This window comes from Sabethes cyaneus, chromosome 1 (genome assembly GCF_943734655.1).
Source record: "Sabethes cyaneus chromosome 1, idSabCyanKW18_F2, whole genome shotgun sequence".
In the NCBI taxonomy this organism is placed as follows: Eukaryota; Metazoa; Arthropoda; class Insecta; order Diptera; family Culicidae; genus Sabethes; species Sabethes cyaneus.
Genome location: NC_071353.1, coordinates 37150447 through 37168802, shown reverse-complemented (window position 1 = coordinate 37168802; position 18356 = coordinate 37150447). Strand labels below are relative to the sequence as shown.

Here is an 18356-nt window from a genome sequence, read left to right as displayed (position 1 = left end):
CGTCCTCAACAACCTTCCGGAAACCAAGCTGAATCGTCAAATGGTTTTCGGCATTTGGTGCAGGAAATAGACAATATTCGATCGGAATTGATGGACAGTGACAGTATGAAGCAGATATCCTACGAGGATTCCCTACGTCTGATCAACGATATCAAGCAGAAAGTCGATGCTGCTTCCGAAAAAGGCGACATTGTGGCTCGGATCCTTTCCAAAGAGCCTTTTCAAATGACACTGCTATCACCAGAAAAGACGTCAAAGAAGGTCAAGATAACAAACGTCGGATTGGGTCGGGTTTCTGATGAAGATTTCAAGTCGATGAAGGGTCCGATTCTTACAAAGAAGGATTCTTTCAAGACGAAAAACCAGGCAAAATACACTAAGAAGTCATTTGAGCAAGGACCACTTCGGATGTTGGTTCCATTCATGAAGGGCGCGCTTACGGAAAGACAATTTCGGTTTTAGAAGAGAACAATATATGAATTAAACAGTGACGTATTTTCGAATGCTGTTGTTTAGTAGGTATTTTCGGATATGGCACAAAACGAAAATGGTGTATTATATTGTCAAACAGTTTAGAGCAAAATTGTATTCTTAAAAATAAAAGACGATAAAATTGTTCTAAACTCACACTAACAACAGTTGCGGTAGAATATTACATACATGAAGTTATGCATAACGAACATATACGAGAGGGTGGGAATGAAACCCGACTGCAATCTCGAATTATCTTAAACCTATATAAATTGCATCGATAAAAGCAATGCGAATATTCGTAAAAATAATATAAATTACGGAATATACTTATTCTCACGAGGAGCTGAAACCTATAAAATTGCGTGCCCTCATTGTTTGAATGTGTTTATTGATTTTCGAGAGTTTTTAGCTTCTCTTCCAGTACGGCAGTTCGTTTGCACATCTCCACATAGTTTTGCTGTAGTTGCCGTTGATAGACGAGCACCTTCTCTTTTTCATCGGCCCACTTCAGCCGTTCCTGTTCGAAGCCTGCCCGGCAATCCTGTAAATCCTGACGTAGCTGCGCTATCTGCAGATCCTTGTCGTGGGATGCTGTTTTATCACAGTTTTTTGCTGTGTCCGATTCGGTGGCTAAGACGCGAAGTTCTTCTTCCTCCTCATCCTGCTCTCGCGTCGGTGTCATGGATTTGTAGTCGTCATCTGACGAACTCTGGTTGTAGTTCTGGTCACCCAGGAGCGACTCTTTTAACTGGTCTGATACCTTTTGCTTTTGCATGCCAAGGCTGCTCAGATCCAACGTTATATCCGGCAGTTTTTTGGCATTGTAGGTCTCGATCATACTCGATTTGTCCTCGTCGGAGTAGTTGCAAATTTGAGTATTCAGAAACAGTTTCTTGTTCAATTCCAATTTATTGTTGAAATAGTTTCTTATGATATCACTGCTGCTGATGTCGTCTTTCAGCTTCATGTCACCTCCATTGGGATCTGTCTTAAGTTCTCCGGACTGGCCATTATCGGAATTTTTACTGCTGGTTTTACTCTGTTCTGCAGATTCGCCGAACTTCTGTGCAACAAAATCTAGCTTTTTCTTGTAGCGTGAATATCGTCCAGATGGAACCCCCTCGTAGCCTCGCATTATAGAAATATCAGATAGTTCTTTGCGTAACTTCTGTATTTCGTTGTTCATCACAACAATTATCTGATCCTTGAAGATGATAATACGGTTCAACTGTGAAATCTCCAAATCGAAGTCAAGCTCTTTTTTTATCTATGGATGAATGGAGAACATTTAAGAGTTTAACATGAACGCTTATTAAAATATTTTCAACATACCTCAGACTTTTTCAAACTAATCTCATCCAGATTCTGCATCTTGATATCTGCCCGCAGCTGCACAATTTCCTGATCTTTTGTTGTTATATCCATCTAGAAAAAATCAAATGTTAGTCATTGCTTTAGTACGGGATCATTTCGTTAGAAACCTGTGCATCTTTGAGTTGCGTTTTCATCAGAGCCACTTCCCCATTCCGCTGACACAGACTCCACTCGCTCTCCTCCAGGCGTTCCTTCAGATCACTAACGATGCGGCGCAACATCTGGATTTCATCGATCAGGTCTCCGTTTTGGTCTTTCAGATCTTTTTCCGTCAGCTTGAGATGACAGAGTTCACCTTTCTGGTGCTCCACCTGCTCCTTGGCCAGCGTGAACTCCGAGTGCAGCCGGTTAACATCTTCCTGCAGCCGCTTCTTATCCTGGCGCAACTGGAAGGTCTGCATCATCAGGAGTTGCTCGAGTTTGTGCACCTTCTGGGCACCGGCCCGCAGCCGGCTCTCGTGGATCGCTTTCAGGCGGCTCAGCTCCTGTTCCCAGTGTTTTTCCTTATCCTGAAGATTGAAAGAAGATTTCGAGGGTACAAAGTGCAGCAGCGGATGCACTCGATAGGTAAGCATATAGTTTAGAAGACAGAACGTCCGGAATGGTGTTGATTTGTCGGTAATCTGATTCTATGGTTTTTGACATGATTGAAATGTTCAGTTCCAATGTTCAGTTTCAGTATACTTAGTACATCGTTGTACAAGATATTTATAATATCACCCAAGCCCAAGCCCTGCGGCAAAAATGTGTCTATTACAGTACTACGTACTACGTCAGCAATGCGGTCATATCTTGAGCAAAACCATTCTGATTTTTAACGTCAACACCATCCCGAAGATAAATGACCCTCGGCGGAAGTAGAGGTAAGAAAAATGAGAGGTGGACAGATACGAAAGAGTATAGAAAGAAAGCCGATTGCAGGCACACGCACACACGCGAGGTTGTGGAAATGAATTACACTATCGAGCTCTACGATAGTTGTTTTTTTTTGTGCATGAGATGTTTTTTGACAGATTAGTCCAGCCGCTCATAAGGCGTTACCAACCTGATGAACTTTGAATATTACTTGCTCATTGTGCTCCATGGTTTGCCGGAGATACGCCAGCTCCGAGTCCCGATCGCGCAAGGCAGCCTCCAGCTCCGAGATGCCCGAGTCTGATGGTGAAGGGGCCATGTCGAGGAGATCATGTGCAGCATATAGACCCACGGAAGATTGACTGCTGGAACAAAGAAAAAGACAATGGCTTACCGAGCCAAGATTGGACGCGGTGGGGACTACTTACCCAGTGTTAGAATTCGGATAAGAGGCAATCATACTGTCCGGTAGCTTTAGAATCGACTCCAGACTGTCGTAGGTCTTGAATGGTATACTGGAGGTCTTTCGCGTCAACGTACCATACTGGTGCTGATACGTACCGCTGGTGGGGCCATTGTTGCCAATTAGTCCGATAGTTCCGGAGGTAACGTTCCCAATGCCACCATGTTCGCTATGTCGTAGATTGTTGTTGTGATTGTGAAGATCCGTTGTACTGCCAAACTTGTACTGAATGCTCATTGCAGGCCCAAGGGAGGGCGTCGATCCGTAACGGTCTCCCAGGTCAGTATGCCGGCCCCCATTTTGGCTCGTCGGACTGATATAATTTGGTGTATTACATTTGTAAGGAACTGGTTTGAATGCTATCGGGCGGATTACCTGCTTGCCCTGGAGAAGAGATTACAATTTATTTTTGTTTCCATATAGATCGATTGCTATTGTAGCTTACCTTTCCTAGGATGCCACTACAGGACTGGATCCTGGGTGGTTTATCTTCCGCAGAGAGTGATCCCCCTGGAGCAGTATCATGACCGGAAGAAGTGGAGGATGCCGTCGCGAAACTGTTTGAAAATTTGGTCGCCAAAGAACTTGCACTGGCGGTCGTTAACTTGTTGTTTTGTGCGGTTTTGTTATTGTTTTTCTCGAAAATCTCGCGAATATTCTCAAAGTGTGCTTTTCGTATACTGCTCTCGTTTTGTTCCCTTCCATTGCCGATGGACCCCTCAACCGTTGCAGCGGTTCCACTGGAATAAGCCTGCTTGCTAAGGAAATCTGATATCCGTTTTTGCTCACGTCGAGATTTAAGCGTGCCGGTGAAGCTGGTGGGAACTAAACTAAGCGTCGATTTCCCCCCGGTCAAAACAAATGGGTTGTTTTCCAGGGAAGAAGACCGGTAATGACCTTTCGGTCGGAGTGGACTTTTGTAGGTTGCCGGTGAATGTGCTATCACAAGGGACGACGGAGCGCCGTTATGCAATGATTCCATGGCATTTAGTCTGTGACAAAAGGAGAAGGAGAAATATTTGGTTTAATGTTGGGTTTGTTTGTAATGGACACTTGTGGATCGATTGTCATTCGCATGGTAATCAAAGCTTCGTCACTGTGCAGGCTAATTCAAAAGGCAATTATATTATGCAATACACAATAATATCTCACCCATATTCAGACTGTGCTGGAGATAAATTGACCCAACGGACACCCCCATATGCCTTAGCTATCATGTCGACGACGCATAGCAAGAGGCCCAGCGACTGATCGGCAAGTTCTCACGCTCTCCAGACCCCTAAGCAGAAACGCGCAGATCATGACACATCTTAGCCGAGAGTTGGAGCAAACGAACCGATCAGTCATCGGGAGGCAGCTGGAGCCGTGCCTCCACCTCCACCGCAGAGCGGTATGAAACCCCAGACGTAATTTATTTTACTGCCTGGCAGCTATTTTGTTTTGCTCCGCAAACGGACGAACCTCGATCCACCACAGCAGCAGCATCACGAATCCCTTCCATAGCTAGATGGTACAAATAACAGCAACAACATTAGAACCATGGGCAAAGCGAGTACGCGGGGAACGCGTGACCGCCATCACACACAGCCACATTCATTCATCTCATCAGGCCGTCGCGTAACTTTTTGCTGGAATAGGCGCTGCTTCACGAAAGTGTTTGGTTGTTTTGCATGTTCAGCAGAATCAATGGCATCCAAGTGGCCTGCGGTGGCCAAAGGCAGAAAATTTTTTCTAAAGGGTATCCCCTAGGGTGGTCAAAAGTTTTTTTTTTATAAAAGCGTAAACATTCTTTGAGAAAAAGCCGATATTTTATTATTTTTATTTTCACAAATTTCCAGACAATTGAAAAACGAAACTATTTTTAACTGACCACCCTCGCATCCTTTTTCTGCATGCTGCACTAAATCTCCCTCGGAGCGAAGTCGAAGTGCTGAATTTTAATGGTTACTGTGGCAGTCAAATTTAATTACAGGGTATTGCAGCACTAACGTGTGCTCTAAGTTTGTTACTCTGGTGCTTGGTTACCTTTAAAATAACTGCTTACTTGGTAATTTTGAAAGCCAAGAAAATTACAAAAAAATATTGGTCACAATTTGTTGGTTAAATATGCAAATCCTAGAAAAGCTGTAACTACATATTTCCAAATCGTAGCCAACTCACGCTGTACTTATGCCACTAGAGACCGTACAACAATGGCGTGTTTGGCCTTGAACCGCGGCGATTTAGTCGAACGAAACACGTGCGTTTTGCGACAATCCAAACTCGGTTGTTTACAGATCAAGCCGACCACCCATACGTGGATTAGCTCACGAGCCGTGAAAACACAAACCTAACGGAACGGGTAAGGGCGGGTGAGTCAGCTGATGCTGGCAGGTGAAGAATAACATTGTGTAACTTTGGGGCTCCGAAAATATTTTATGATTGTTTTATTCTCACGTGAAAAATGGTAGCTTATTACAAAATATAGGCAGACTTGGCCCACAACAATTGCATTGAATCTTTTAAAATCATCATCAGTTAAGTTTTCTACGTGCTGCAGTAAGAATTGAGATCATTGTCTTATATAAAACAGAGAATTTAAGTAAAAACCCGAACCCATCTAGCGGTTATGACATCATTATATGTCATTTGATATACAGGGTGAGCAGTAATAACTGTCACTGTTTTTTAAGATGTGTTTAAGGTTCAAACACGCGTCGTTGATTTTTGGGGTTATTGTTAATTATGTTTCATCTACCAAGTTAGAGAAAAACCGGCCCTCTATGAGAACGTGGTCAATTTGGTTCATTGTACGTTGGTCAGCTGATCTCCAGGTGTCTTTGTGAATATCCTTGCACGGGAAAAAGGTGCTTCGGATCACCAGGCCTCGGGAAGCTGCGAAGTTTATAAATCTTTGGCCGTTATCGTTTGTGTCGGTGTGCAGGCTATGGGGTCCTACCACCAGTCTATGCATTTCTTCCCTACCGACCTGGGCGTTCATATCCCCGATGACGATCTTGATGTCCCGTGACGAGCAGCTGTCGTACGTAGCCTCCAGCCTCGCGTAGAACGCTTCTTTCTCATCGTCGGGTCTACCTTCGTGTGGGCAGTACACGTTAATGATGCTATAATTGAAGAAACGGCCCTTTATCCTCAATACACACATTCTCTCGTTGATCGCCTTCCAATCTATCACGCGATCCTGCATTCCGCCCAGCACTACAAAGCCCGTTTCCAGTTCGTTGGTAGCGCCACCGCTCTGGTAAAACTCGGCCTTTCCGCCACGGATCTTCCATACCTTCTCTCCTTAGCGACAGATTTCTTGCAGAGCTACGATGCCGAGTTTGCGGGGTTCAGGCTGTTCAATCACCACCCGCTCGCAACCTGCGAAATTTAGCGATCTGCAGTTCCAAGTACCGAGCAATAACACATTAAACGATTAGAGTAGGGCGGCGCATGACGGCGAAGTTTGAAGTTTTCATAAATTTTCATGAGTTTTAAAGAAGTACGGTAGTGTTATGCAAAATAAATTCTTCATTTTTCTGATCAAGTACCGAATCGCACTTTTATCTCACTAGCGGGGCAAAAGTGCGAAGCTTAAATCTACAAAATTGGCACAGCGATAGCTAACAAAACCACAATATCTTCAATCTGCGATTAGTTTCAGAAAGGAATATTCTCAATTTGCACCTTTTTTGTTTTTCGCTGGTGTACTGCAGCCTCCGCCAGATCGAAACTTTACCAAACGTTTATTTTTTGTTTCACCAGCGGTTGGAAACTGTTTTGCTTCAACCAGCATCCTGCAGATCTTCCATGTCTAGTATCTGTAATACAGTGCTTAAAACTGTATATAATATACCTGTGCATTACTGCCTCGTCCAAGAATCGCACTTTTGCCTCGATGGTGTCGAAAATCGAAATACATTTTGTAAATTTTTCTACCGCATCTTCAAAAGAGTTATGTGAGTGATGTAAAACACTGCAACAATTTTTCCACAAGTAATATCCTCCTGATGATATCGTGTTTGCCGTATAACGAAATATTACATCAAAACCGCTCTAAAATAACATTTACACATAACTCAGCAACTATGCTTCGTAAACAAAATGTTTACGATAGATTCAAGCTGTCAAAGTAGTCACCCATACAAGCCAATATAGTCAAATTACTCGGAATCTGCACTGATAAATCATTGAATCGCACTTTTACCCCCATCGCACTTTTGCCCCTCCTTACTCTATGTTTTTCCAGCAAACTTACAGGCACCTCGGCAATCAATGCTTTTGCACTGCAAATTCACGTGTATTACCAGTAGTTCATATTCTATAGCAATCCATATAGAATTAAGGTGTAAGTTTCTATAAATATTTCACTTTACCAATAACTATATTGGTATAATATGAAATGGATGGATGGACTATAATATGAAATGGAGAGAGTTACCTGGAAGGAGCGTCAAACATAGCTCTGGCTCTCTCAAGCTCCCACCTGGCGCCTTCACGCAGATCTAAGTCAAATGATGACGCCATGACGGTCGATGGCCTTACCCGGAAATGCTTCATGTACTTACTGAAGCAGCTAAGCTAGGAGGTGCGAACTAGAGCGCCTGTTATCCAGGTGAGGGGCGGCTCACACAGCGTATGTCTCGAAACGGGCGGCTGAATATGATATGCTGTATCCCGCAAGCTATACCTAAGATGGCAGACCCATCTGCGGGATGTAGGTATCGCGACCCCGGTTAGGTAGTATACCGAAAACTCAATTACCACGAATAACGAAGAAAGAAATTCAGGACGGAACAATCGGTATAGGACACGGCAAGGGACAAGGAAACGATTAAGGGATAACGACTGGAAACTTGGTACCTGGAATGTCCGAACTCTCCATGAACTGGCACGGGCTGGCTTGCTTGCTCGAGAGCTGCATCAACTCGGAGTGGAGATCGCTGCTATTCAGGAAGTTCGGTGGCCAAATTCCGGAGAAAGGGAGTTCCGTGCAGTAGACCCTATTGCAGGCACTTCTTTCAAGTACCACATCTACTACAGTGGCGGTAAAAAAGCAGAACATGGAGTCGGCAACGAGTTATCCGGTGGAGGCCCGTAGATGACCGTATATGCGTGTTGAGAATTAAGGGCAAATTCTTCAACTACAGCCTAATCAACTTATACGCACCGACAAATGATAAATCCGATGCTGCTAAGGACGAGTTTTACGACAGGCTTGAGAGGACCTATGGAAAGTGCCCAAAACACGACGTGAAAATCATTATCGGAGATGCAAACGCGCAGATCGGGAGGGCGGAATTCTTCCGTCCAGTTATTGGAAGACATAGCCTTCATCTGTCGACCAATGATAACGGTCTGAGGCTAATAAATTTTGCCGCGGCCAGGGGAATGGCCATCTATAGCACCTACTTTCCACGTTTGAATATTCGGAAACATACCTGGAGGCATCCAAATGGAGACTCTAGCTCTCAGGCCGATCATGTCTTGATTGACGGTCGACACTTTTCGGATGTTATCGATGTACGGTCTTTTCGGGGACCAAATATCGACTCTGGCCACTATCTCGTAGTGAGTAAGATTCGCGCAAGGCTGTCGAACATGGCGAAAGCTCGCACTGAGAGAACGCTGCGTTTCAACATCCAGCGGTTAGCGGCAGACGGCGTAGCAATGGAGTACGCCAGGAAGCTTGATCAACGAATCAACGAAAAAACAGAACAGCAGGTAGGAGGAGAAGATATAAATAGGCTGTGGAGGAACATCCATGGTGCCATCGAAACAGCTGCGAGAGAGGTGGTAGGCACGACGCGTGGAACACAGCGTAACAGCTGGTTTGAAGCCGAATGCCAGAGAGTGACAGATGAAAAGAACCAGGCCAGGAGTCGCATGCTCACTGCGGCAACGCGTCAAAACAGAGAGAGGTACAGAGAGACTAGAGCTGCAGAAAAAAGAATCCATCGTCTAAAGCAGTGGTGCCCAGGCATAGGCATGGTGCGGACCAAATCAGATCGCCCATGAATGCCGCGGGCCGCAATAATGTCTGGCCATTCCTGTGCATAACAAAATGTAAAATAGGTGACAACAAAAACCATTTTCACCATAAGATTTAAACCGGAAAGCATTCAGATTCACAACATGCACGAGGCATAACGATTAAACTGAGGGACTCCTATGTCATCAAAAAAATTTTTCCTAAGTCCACCATCTTTCAAATCAGTCCGCGAGCCGCACGAATTATCTCAAAGGGCCACATGCGGCCCGCGGGCCGCAGTTTGGCCATCACTGGTCTAAAGAAACGCGAGTACGAGGAGCACGTGCTCGCCGGTGCAGAGGAGCGATACGCCAGCAATGACACTCGGAGTTTCTATAAAATGGTGAGATGCAGGAATTTTGCCATGCCTGTGATGTACAATGATAGTGCTGGCCGAGAAAACGGCGGTAGCAGCCAGGTTGAACTTCTGAAAGTGGAGAGCGAGCGGCTGTACGAAGCAATTCACCGGATCATTGTCAGGAGCTGGGAGGTAGAACAAATGCCGGAGGAGTGGTAGGATGGCCTCATTTGCCCAATTTTCAAAAAGGGATATCGACTGGAGTGTATAAACTATCGAAGAATTATATTGCTCAATTCTGCCTACAAGGTGCTTTCCCGTATCCTGTTCTGCAGACAGACCGTTAGCGGAGTCCTTCGTCGGCGAGTACCAAGCTGGTTTTTTGTGAGGGTCGCTCCACGACGGATCAGATGTTTACCCTGCGTCAGTTGCTAGACAAGTTCCGGGAGTACAACTTGCAGACACACCATCTGTTTGTGGACTTTAAAGTGGCGTACGATTCCGTTAAACGAAATGAGCTGTAGCAGATAATGCTAGAACATGGTTTTCCGACAAAACTAGTTACGCTGATTCGTGCGACGCTGGACGGATTCAAATTATGCGTTAGAATAGCGGATGAGACCTCAGCTGCTTTCGTGACGTTGGATGGACTGAAGCAAGGGGATGCACTCTCTAACCTGCTATTCAACATTGCCTTGGAAGGTACATTAAGAAGGGCAAACGTGTAAAGGAATGGAACTATCATCACGAAATCTCACATGCTTCTTGGTTTTGCGGATGACGTCGAAATCATCGGAATCAACCGTAGAGCAGTGGAAGAGGCCTTCAGGCCCTTTAAAAGGGAAGCGGCGAGGTTGGGACTTACCATTAACATCGCCATAACGAAGTACATGGTTACTGGTAGGGAACGTGGGAGCCCAAGTGGTGTTGGTGCCGAGGTGGAGTTAGATGGGGAACGATATGAAGTAGTGGAGGAATTTATATACCTTGGTGCACTCGTGACATGTGACAACGATGTAAGCCGCGAAGTGAAACGACGAGTTGCAGCCGCGAATCGGGCTTTCTACGGATTACGTAGCCAGCTGAAGTCCCGTAGTTTCCAAATTCGCACAAAACTGGCGCTCTACAGAACACTAATCCTTCCGGTGCCCCTTTACGGACACGAATCATGGACGCTAAAGGAAGCTGATCGGCGAGTGCTTGGGGTTGAGTGCTGTTGACGTGGATGCTAGAGCAGCGGGTGTTATGGGCGACTGGAGAGTGGCAGTCCAAGACCGAGAAATGTGAAGACGGCTCCTGAATTCGGCATGGATTCGATAAGCAGATTGTCGCCGAAAAAGTAAAGTGAGTAATTCAAGCAAAGGGAGAAAGATTTGAATTGGACTAATTTAAGGCAAATGTTATGGATATACTTTACACAAAATACATTCAAAATTAAAATTTATGCAAGTGTCTTATTTTTGTGACCATTTACTTTACTAACAGTTTTTACTACTCACCCTGTACATAGAAAATACCACAAAGAAAATTGCTAATTTTCTTTATTATTATCTGTAATAATATCAAAACTAATATCAATCATATTTGAGTTGAATCTTCAAATGCTTCCAAGTAGTGGCCAAAGTTATAATCAGAATTTTACTACACACTTATCACGATTCTAGTGACCAAAGTGGGTCGTAATACGTGTAATAAGGGTTCAATTACACTTAAATTGTAATTTGTTATTTCCCAGAAACAAGTTGGATTGTTCGTTATCCTTTTATGGAGCGTTAAGGAAATTACTGACCAAGGGCCGAATAAGCGCATTACGCATCTGTTTTTGATACCTACTAGCAAAGACCGTAATTTTTTGCAATCATTTTGCCAAATGATTCATATCATGTATCTTCATGAGCGAACACCATAATATAGAGCTGATCTTACCCAAGCCATCGAAAAAGTGTATCAATAGTTCTCGCCAAACACAAGCTTCGCAACAACAGCCAATGATGCAACGACACAACCGATAAAAGTAAAGGTAGCACAGAGTGCTGCCCACCACATTCAACCAAGCCTATAATTAAGTAATTCATATGAAATTGAACTAATTGAAAATCATCCTTCTCGCATCACTTCCAGCGTTGCGGGCTGAAGAACCAGTGCGGCAACCACAAATCTGGTTTGGCGTCGCCCTGCCGAATATTTCAGAGTGCATCGAGTTCGTGTTAACTAGATTGGTAATGGTGCACGATCACCACAGGATAACCAGCACCTCGGTGCAGTGGTTGCAAAGTAAGTAAACCCGAATCGAACGCACGTCGGAGAAAAATAGCATCAATTGAAAAGAAGTGAAATCGGGTATTTACACACATACACACGGCCACGGTGAGAAGACATCACCGTTGTGTACACGATTTCGAACGCAGCCTGGCCGCTAATGAAGCACTCACTTTAATCAGCCAGCCAAGGCGGCAACGGCTGAAGTGGTGCCGATCAATGTCAAATTAGAGTTGACCTTTCACGATCTTCTTTTTTTATGGGATCCCCAAACGGACGTCCATTTCTTCAGCGCCGAATGGCCGCTGGATGGAAGCCGTTATTCGCGCGTTTCAATCTCCAGCCTAATTGAGCAGCATCTGCGCAAGTACTTGAACGGCTATGGGAGAGCGCAGGGTTGCACGCCAACACTTAGTGGCGGTGATTCCTTCAAACTGTTGTCCTGCACTGGATGAGTGCACAAGATTCACCCCTGCGGCACACTGCGGCAATTGCGAGCGAAGTTCGATGAGTCAGATGCTCGCAGTGATCGAGGTTATGCAACTGCATGTTCTGGCCGCCTTGCCTTGGCGAAGTGAACGTGAGCGTGTGTGCAGGAGGTCAGGCAGATTAATGATTCCTTCGAGAAACTGTCTTGGTGAGGCTGCGAATAGAACACTTGCATCGTCTGTTGGGCACCACGCGAAAGCAGCAACGCGTGCTCGGCACGGTGTGAAGGCGTCGATATTTTAGGAAGCTCATTTTGCGCTAATGGGGCTCCAGAAGCGAGCGAAAAATAGGTTGGAAGAAAATTGGTTGATTGCATGGAGGTCAAGCAGCAATTTTTTTTTGTTTGATATTTTCTGTTTTACCCAGTATCGTGAGTTTCGGTTGTGGGCTGTGCTGTTATCTAATTGGGAGGCGAGGTAAATCCCTACATGATGAAGCGAATTTACATCTCATTATTTGCTCTAATTGGAAAGTCCACAGCAGATGTACGGTAATAACAAAAACAACTTTCAAAAGCGCAGCCAGCCTATTGATCAAGGCTTCATCTCCGGACCATAAAAAAAACTAGCCGCGTACTTACAAACGTTTTACAACATCTCGCAGGCACCGATAGATAATTAACATGAGATCCGCACTTTGCTTCCCGCACGTTAAAGATTTGTACAGTCTTTTTTTACAATATTGATGTTGTTGGGCTATCATCGTTCTCTGTTAGACAGCACTACTTGCCCGTCAAATTCGATGTACATGTATTTGAAAATTTACATAGCTCTCGAACCGTTTTTTGTTGCAACATTCATCAATTTACTACTGCACATGCACGCGAAAGCTCTATACTATCACAAAGTTTTATAGAAGCTACCTTCACGACTGAACAGAATATCCTCGTGATTGCAAAATAGTTGTAACTTGTAAGTTTTGAATAGCAAACTTTCTCTGAAATAACATAAAAAAAGAGAATAAAAGTTTTGCATCAGGAAGGTTGATTGGCGAACACAATGAAAGAACGATGCCAATTTCGATTATTGTTTTGGTCCGTACAGACAAATTATTTCGTGTAATTTTTTATAAGCGTGTTAGCAGAGTTTTTGTCCTTGCAGACCACTTTTGTAAAAATAAAATTATTAGCCTATAATAAGCGGGACAACTGGGATACGAGTAACCAAGGGAAATTCGGATAACCAACCCCGGTGAAAAATTTGTCGTATGCTCACAGAAATGGCCGAGAAACTATCGAGCATCTATCCTTTATGTTAAGAGTGGTTCAAAACGGCGTCTGAAATCCCTAGGCATTCATATCCCTGATGACGATCTTGATGTCCCGTGGCGAACAGTTATCGTACGTTGCCTCCAGCTGCTCATAGAACGCCTATTTTCTCGCTGTTGGCTCTACCTTCGTGTGAACCATGCACATTTATGATGGTGTAGTTGAAGAAATGGTTTTTATTCGTAACATAGGTACACATCCTCTCGTTGATCGTTTTTCGGTTCATCATGCGATCTTGCATTCTGCCCATCACTACAAAACCCCTTCTGAGCTCGTTGGTTTCTTCACCGTTCTGGTAAAATTGAGTCTTGCCGCCACTAATCTTTCACACCTTCTAGCCTATGCAACAGAAGTGCTGCAGTGCCATAATGCTGTACTTTCGGGGTTTACACCCACGAAATTTAGCGATTTGCAGTTCTGGGTACCGAATGTTTCGAGTTACGACCTTAGATTTAACCGGTGTTGGTTATCCGATCTCCGTTAAGGTTGCTTGTATTTCGATTGGTAGAGTTAGAAGCTGCTGGATAACAGGCTAAGGACCTCTGTGGGGTCTACTTCATATCTGCAGGCTCGCCCAGCTAGATTCGAAGTACGATACTGGTCTAATAAGTCGTCGTATATTCGAATCTCGACTGGGTAGTGTTGCCAAGGTCAGTAAGATCGAGGCACAATTGTTCTAAACTCTGTTAACCGGCTGCTAAGTCTGTCGATAAAGAAGGGGCAACTCTTAATGAAGTATATAACCCAAGACATTGCTTTGCCTAGGTAGGTGAGGCACCGGTGTTATGCATTATCCAGCCATTCACTAATCGAAAATACGACACAGGATACGAGCAACCTTAGTGGAAATAGGGTAACCAACCCCAATGGAAACTAAGGTCGTATGCTGACAGGGATCGTCCGCGTGTCAGAGTGGGACACTAAACAGGGCTGTCACAAGACTGTAAATAGGGACCGGAACAATCGGCATAGATCAAGGCAACGAAAAAGGTCTAACGATTGGATGCTTGGAACATGGAACAGCAAGTCTCTCAATTTTATGGGAAGAACCCGCATCCTTTCCGACTTATTAAGGGCGCGCAAGTTTGATATTGTAGTGCTGCAGAAGGTATGTTGGAATGTTCTATACTAATGTACCGTAGACCCGATGCACCATTTACCAGAGCTGCGGCAAGACACACGAGCTGAGTACCGCTTTTATCGTAATGAGTGACACGCAAAAGCGCGTGATTGGACGGTGACCAATCGATCGCCATCAGTGAAAGTGACCAAATTTTTTTTTTTTTGATGAATGCGGCTTATTTGCTAAATTTGCGCTCCCAGTGGCCGTAAGTGCAAACTTTTGGTAGCGTTTTGATAATTCCATCAACATCAACTCAGAAGCTGGCAAAACTGGCAGATGATCCTTAAAGAACTGTGGTGCAAGCGAATACAAAGTACAAGCAAGGCTGCCCGCAACGCTCAAATGAGCGACACGGCTGCCGTTGGAATGAAACTCTTACTCGTCAATTGCGGTCTGTGTGCTATCTTGTAAGTCACGTCGAGCAACTCGACCCGACTTACTGACTTACTTACTGTCGAGTGTCGAGTAAGGCTCAGGTGTCATTTGCTGACTGACAGTTGAGTCATTAGCTTTTTAGCGGTTGATTCAGTTGAGTTACTCGTGTCGTGTGTGACTTACATAATAGAGCCCCAAGTTACAGAGAAAACCGATTTTAATCACTTCCAGGGGTTGAATTCTACAGGCTCTTACCCACGGTAAGGTTCGCAGCATATTTGTGATTGTTTTTGGAGATCAGTTCGTGAAAAAGTCATGATTTGGCGAGAGATCTGTCCCTTTGACACCAGTGTGAAAACCAGTGTTTTGTGACGGATACGATTGTGAATTTGGAAATATACAAAAATAAGAGTCTCACTAACAAAATGGATTTTACCATCCATTAAGTCCCATACCTTGCTGCCATTACATCAAGGGCATGTTGCAATGGTACAACGACAATCGACTTCAGTTCAGAGCTGAGTGCACTAAATTGTCCCCAGGTCCCTCCAATATTGAAATACTGGGGAATAATGAAGCGAAAGCAGTCACCAGCGACACCAGCGATATGAAGGATTCGGCTGCCTAAAACCTGAGAAAGGTGTGCGCCGGTTGATGAGCGGTATGAACAGTAAAGTTAAAGAATTTGTTCGAAATATCGATAAGAGGTATGTTTCTGAGGTTTCATGCAATATAGCCTAACGTTTCACCCTTAGAAAGTATTTCGATAAAAAAATGAATTAATGGGGGACACTTTCCGGGACGCTTAGTAATCCGGGACAAGCCATTCAAATTCGGGACTGTCCCGCACAATCCGGGACGTCTAGTCAGCCTACCATATGTGCAAGTTGAGGATTAGAGACAGTTAGTTCAACATTAGTATAGCATCGTGCATGCATAGGTGACGACGCTTTTTACGCGTTGCTTGAGTGTGAATACGACAACTACCGTAGACACGACGTCAATATCGTCATCGATGACCTCAAGGTTGGTCAGGAGGAGGAATTCAAACCGGTTACTGGAAAGTTCAGAGCACACTCGCTCACATGGCCATACGAAGTCTTACTTCCGGCACAGGCTCCCATATCGGTACACCTGGAGACCACCACAACAGACGGACTCGCAAATTGACCACGTTTTGATCGATGGAAGGTACTTCTCGGATATCATCGTCGTTAGAACCTATCGTGGCGCAAACATCGTTTCTGACTACTACCTTTGGATGGTTAAAGTGTGCTCTTTCCGTTGTTACCAACATTCTGTACCGTCGCCCGCCATGGTACAATCTGGAACGACTTAAGTTCTCACTTATAAGAGTTCAAGTTACCTGAAGTCGCTACTGAGTACACGCAATGCCTTGAAGCTGCGCTACCGAGTGAAGGAGTGTTAAACGAAGCACCTTTCGAGGACTTTTAGGATAGCGTTAAACCAGTGATCAGGGATGGTTCGATCACTTTGATTAAATATTGATTCATTTGAGAGTACCGCCTCAACCGAGCAAAATTTGACAAGTGATATATGGGACATTTATAAAACTAGTTATTATCTACAATTTTGCTGAATAAAGTTTTGCTGTATCTTTTGTAGTTACAGCGCTACAATGCTAGTAACTCTTTAATGACTAAATGAACGTTCATTTAGTTACTAAAGAGGTACTAGCATTGTAAAACCGTTACTACAAAAGATACAGCAAAACTATATTCAGCAAAATTGTAGATAATAACTAGTTCTACAAATGTCCAATACATCAGTTTAACAAATTTTGCTCAGCTGAGACGGTACTGTCCAATGAATCAAAATTATATCAAAATGATCGAACCATCCTTGCCAGTGATCAATGTGGGAGATATAAGTTAATGCCTTAAAATATACTAAATTAATCGGTTTGACAGATCATGAAGTATTCATTTGTCGGCAGTTCTAAATTAAATCATGTAGGGTAACCGGTTTTAAGCAGTCTAAGCGGGTCAATGATTGTTTTACCTTATTACAAGCAATGGGTTGACTAAGCGGGGGATATCACCATACCAATCTTCTTGCTACCTATTCAGCTTTTTACGATCCATAATGGCGGACGTATTCGTAATATTTGAACGGCATTTTTGATATTTCCCTAATACATCGCACGTTTTCTTTCCGCACATTCCTTTAGTTTTACCGTAAACGCTCGGAAAGAAAACGTGCGATGTATTAGGCAAATGTCAAAAATGCTGTTCAAATATTACGAACACGTCCGCCATTATGGCTCGTAAAAAGCTGGATAGTTCTTCAAGCTGTTACCATTGGAAGACACTATTGTTGAGCTAAACTTCGGGGCATACACTCACCGCACCGTTCGACAAACGGTATTCGTCGTCTCTTTTATTCTCTAGTGTTCTTATGGGAAACTGCGAGTTTGACGTCTCACTTGCTGTTCATAAGGCCCCGTACAGAGTAAACGCGACAGCGACGCGACACGACTTCGCTGTCATGTTGCTAAATGTCCTGCTTCGGGCGAAACAGGACTGCGCGTATAGTTACAGCAAGAAATGTCGCGTCGCGTCGCATGTCGCTTGCACTCTGGCAGTACCCTAAGAATGGTGGGAGAACAAAAGAGGCAAACATACCAGTGCACACGGACCGACTAGAGAATAGTGTTGTCAAAACAAATAACATTGAAACACATCGTTGCTTCATTAAATCACTGAGAAAATTATTGAAAAAGCAGTCTTTTCTGTTGTTTTTAATAAAGAAAAATTAATTATGAACATACATTTCTCTTGAAAGTATTGAACCACGTTTTCACCATTGGAGGTTTCAGTTAATTTCAAACCTGTAATTCTAAATTCCAGAACCGAAACAGTGTCTTGACAACACGATAGTTCATCAGTTATGCTGCAACTGCTGCTACTGGTGAACAGGTTCCGTCAATTCAGAATTTATTTTCATTTTTGTCATAAAATAATAAAACTTTCGGCTAGTGACAAAACCTTAGATAATAAAATAAAACCCGATTTAATCCACCTAGTGGTGAAAGGAACCTTTGTTATACGGTCTTACTTGTTATTTGAGATAGAAATCGACACGTTTTCGGAACATAATTCATCTATTGGTTAACGTTGCGTAATGCGTTGGTTTACATAAAATTTTTGAAAATTGAATAAGTTTACAAATTTTGAACAAAATAGAAATATGTACTTTTAAATTTTGATAGATCCTTTTTTCATAAAATTGCTGAGTAAGGATAAGTAAGTTGTTATTAATTTGAGTAAGTGGAAATAAAAGTAACTTGTATGTGGAAATCTTATTCTTTAACATATATATTGCCTAGTAAAGGTCCTGTAATGC

General features: G+C 43.6%; 1 protein-coding gene across 1 annotated transcript in view; it reads right to left on the bottom strand.

Moving 5' to 3' along the window:
• Positions 1 to 859: 859 nt before the first annotated feature.
• The window catches only part of LOC128745589 (leucine zipper putative tumor suppressor 2 homolog), a 64112-nt gene continuing 46615 nt past the window's right edge, over positions 860 to 18356 (bottom strand). Inside the window, exons 2-7 of the mRNA XM_053842667.1 lie at positions 3612 to 4158; positions 3132 to 3550; positions 2894 to 3065; positions 1956 to 2357; positions 1807 to 1899; positions 860 to 1741 (exon numbers count right to left, since the gene is read on the bottom strand). Of these exons, the coding sequence (XP_053698642.1) occupies positions 860 to 1741; positions 1807 to 1899; positions 1956 to 2357; positions 2894 to 3065; positions 3132 to 3550; positions 3612 to 4148 (2505 nt within the window). The 5' untranslated portion in view covers positions 4149 to 4158. The remainder of the gene's footprint in view (positions 1742 to 1806; positions 1900 to 1955; positions 2358 to 2893; positions 3066 to 3131; positions 3551 to 3611; positions 4159 to 18356) is intronic.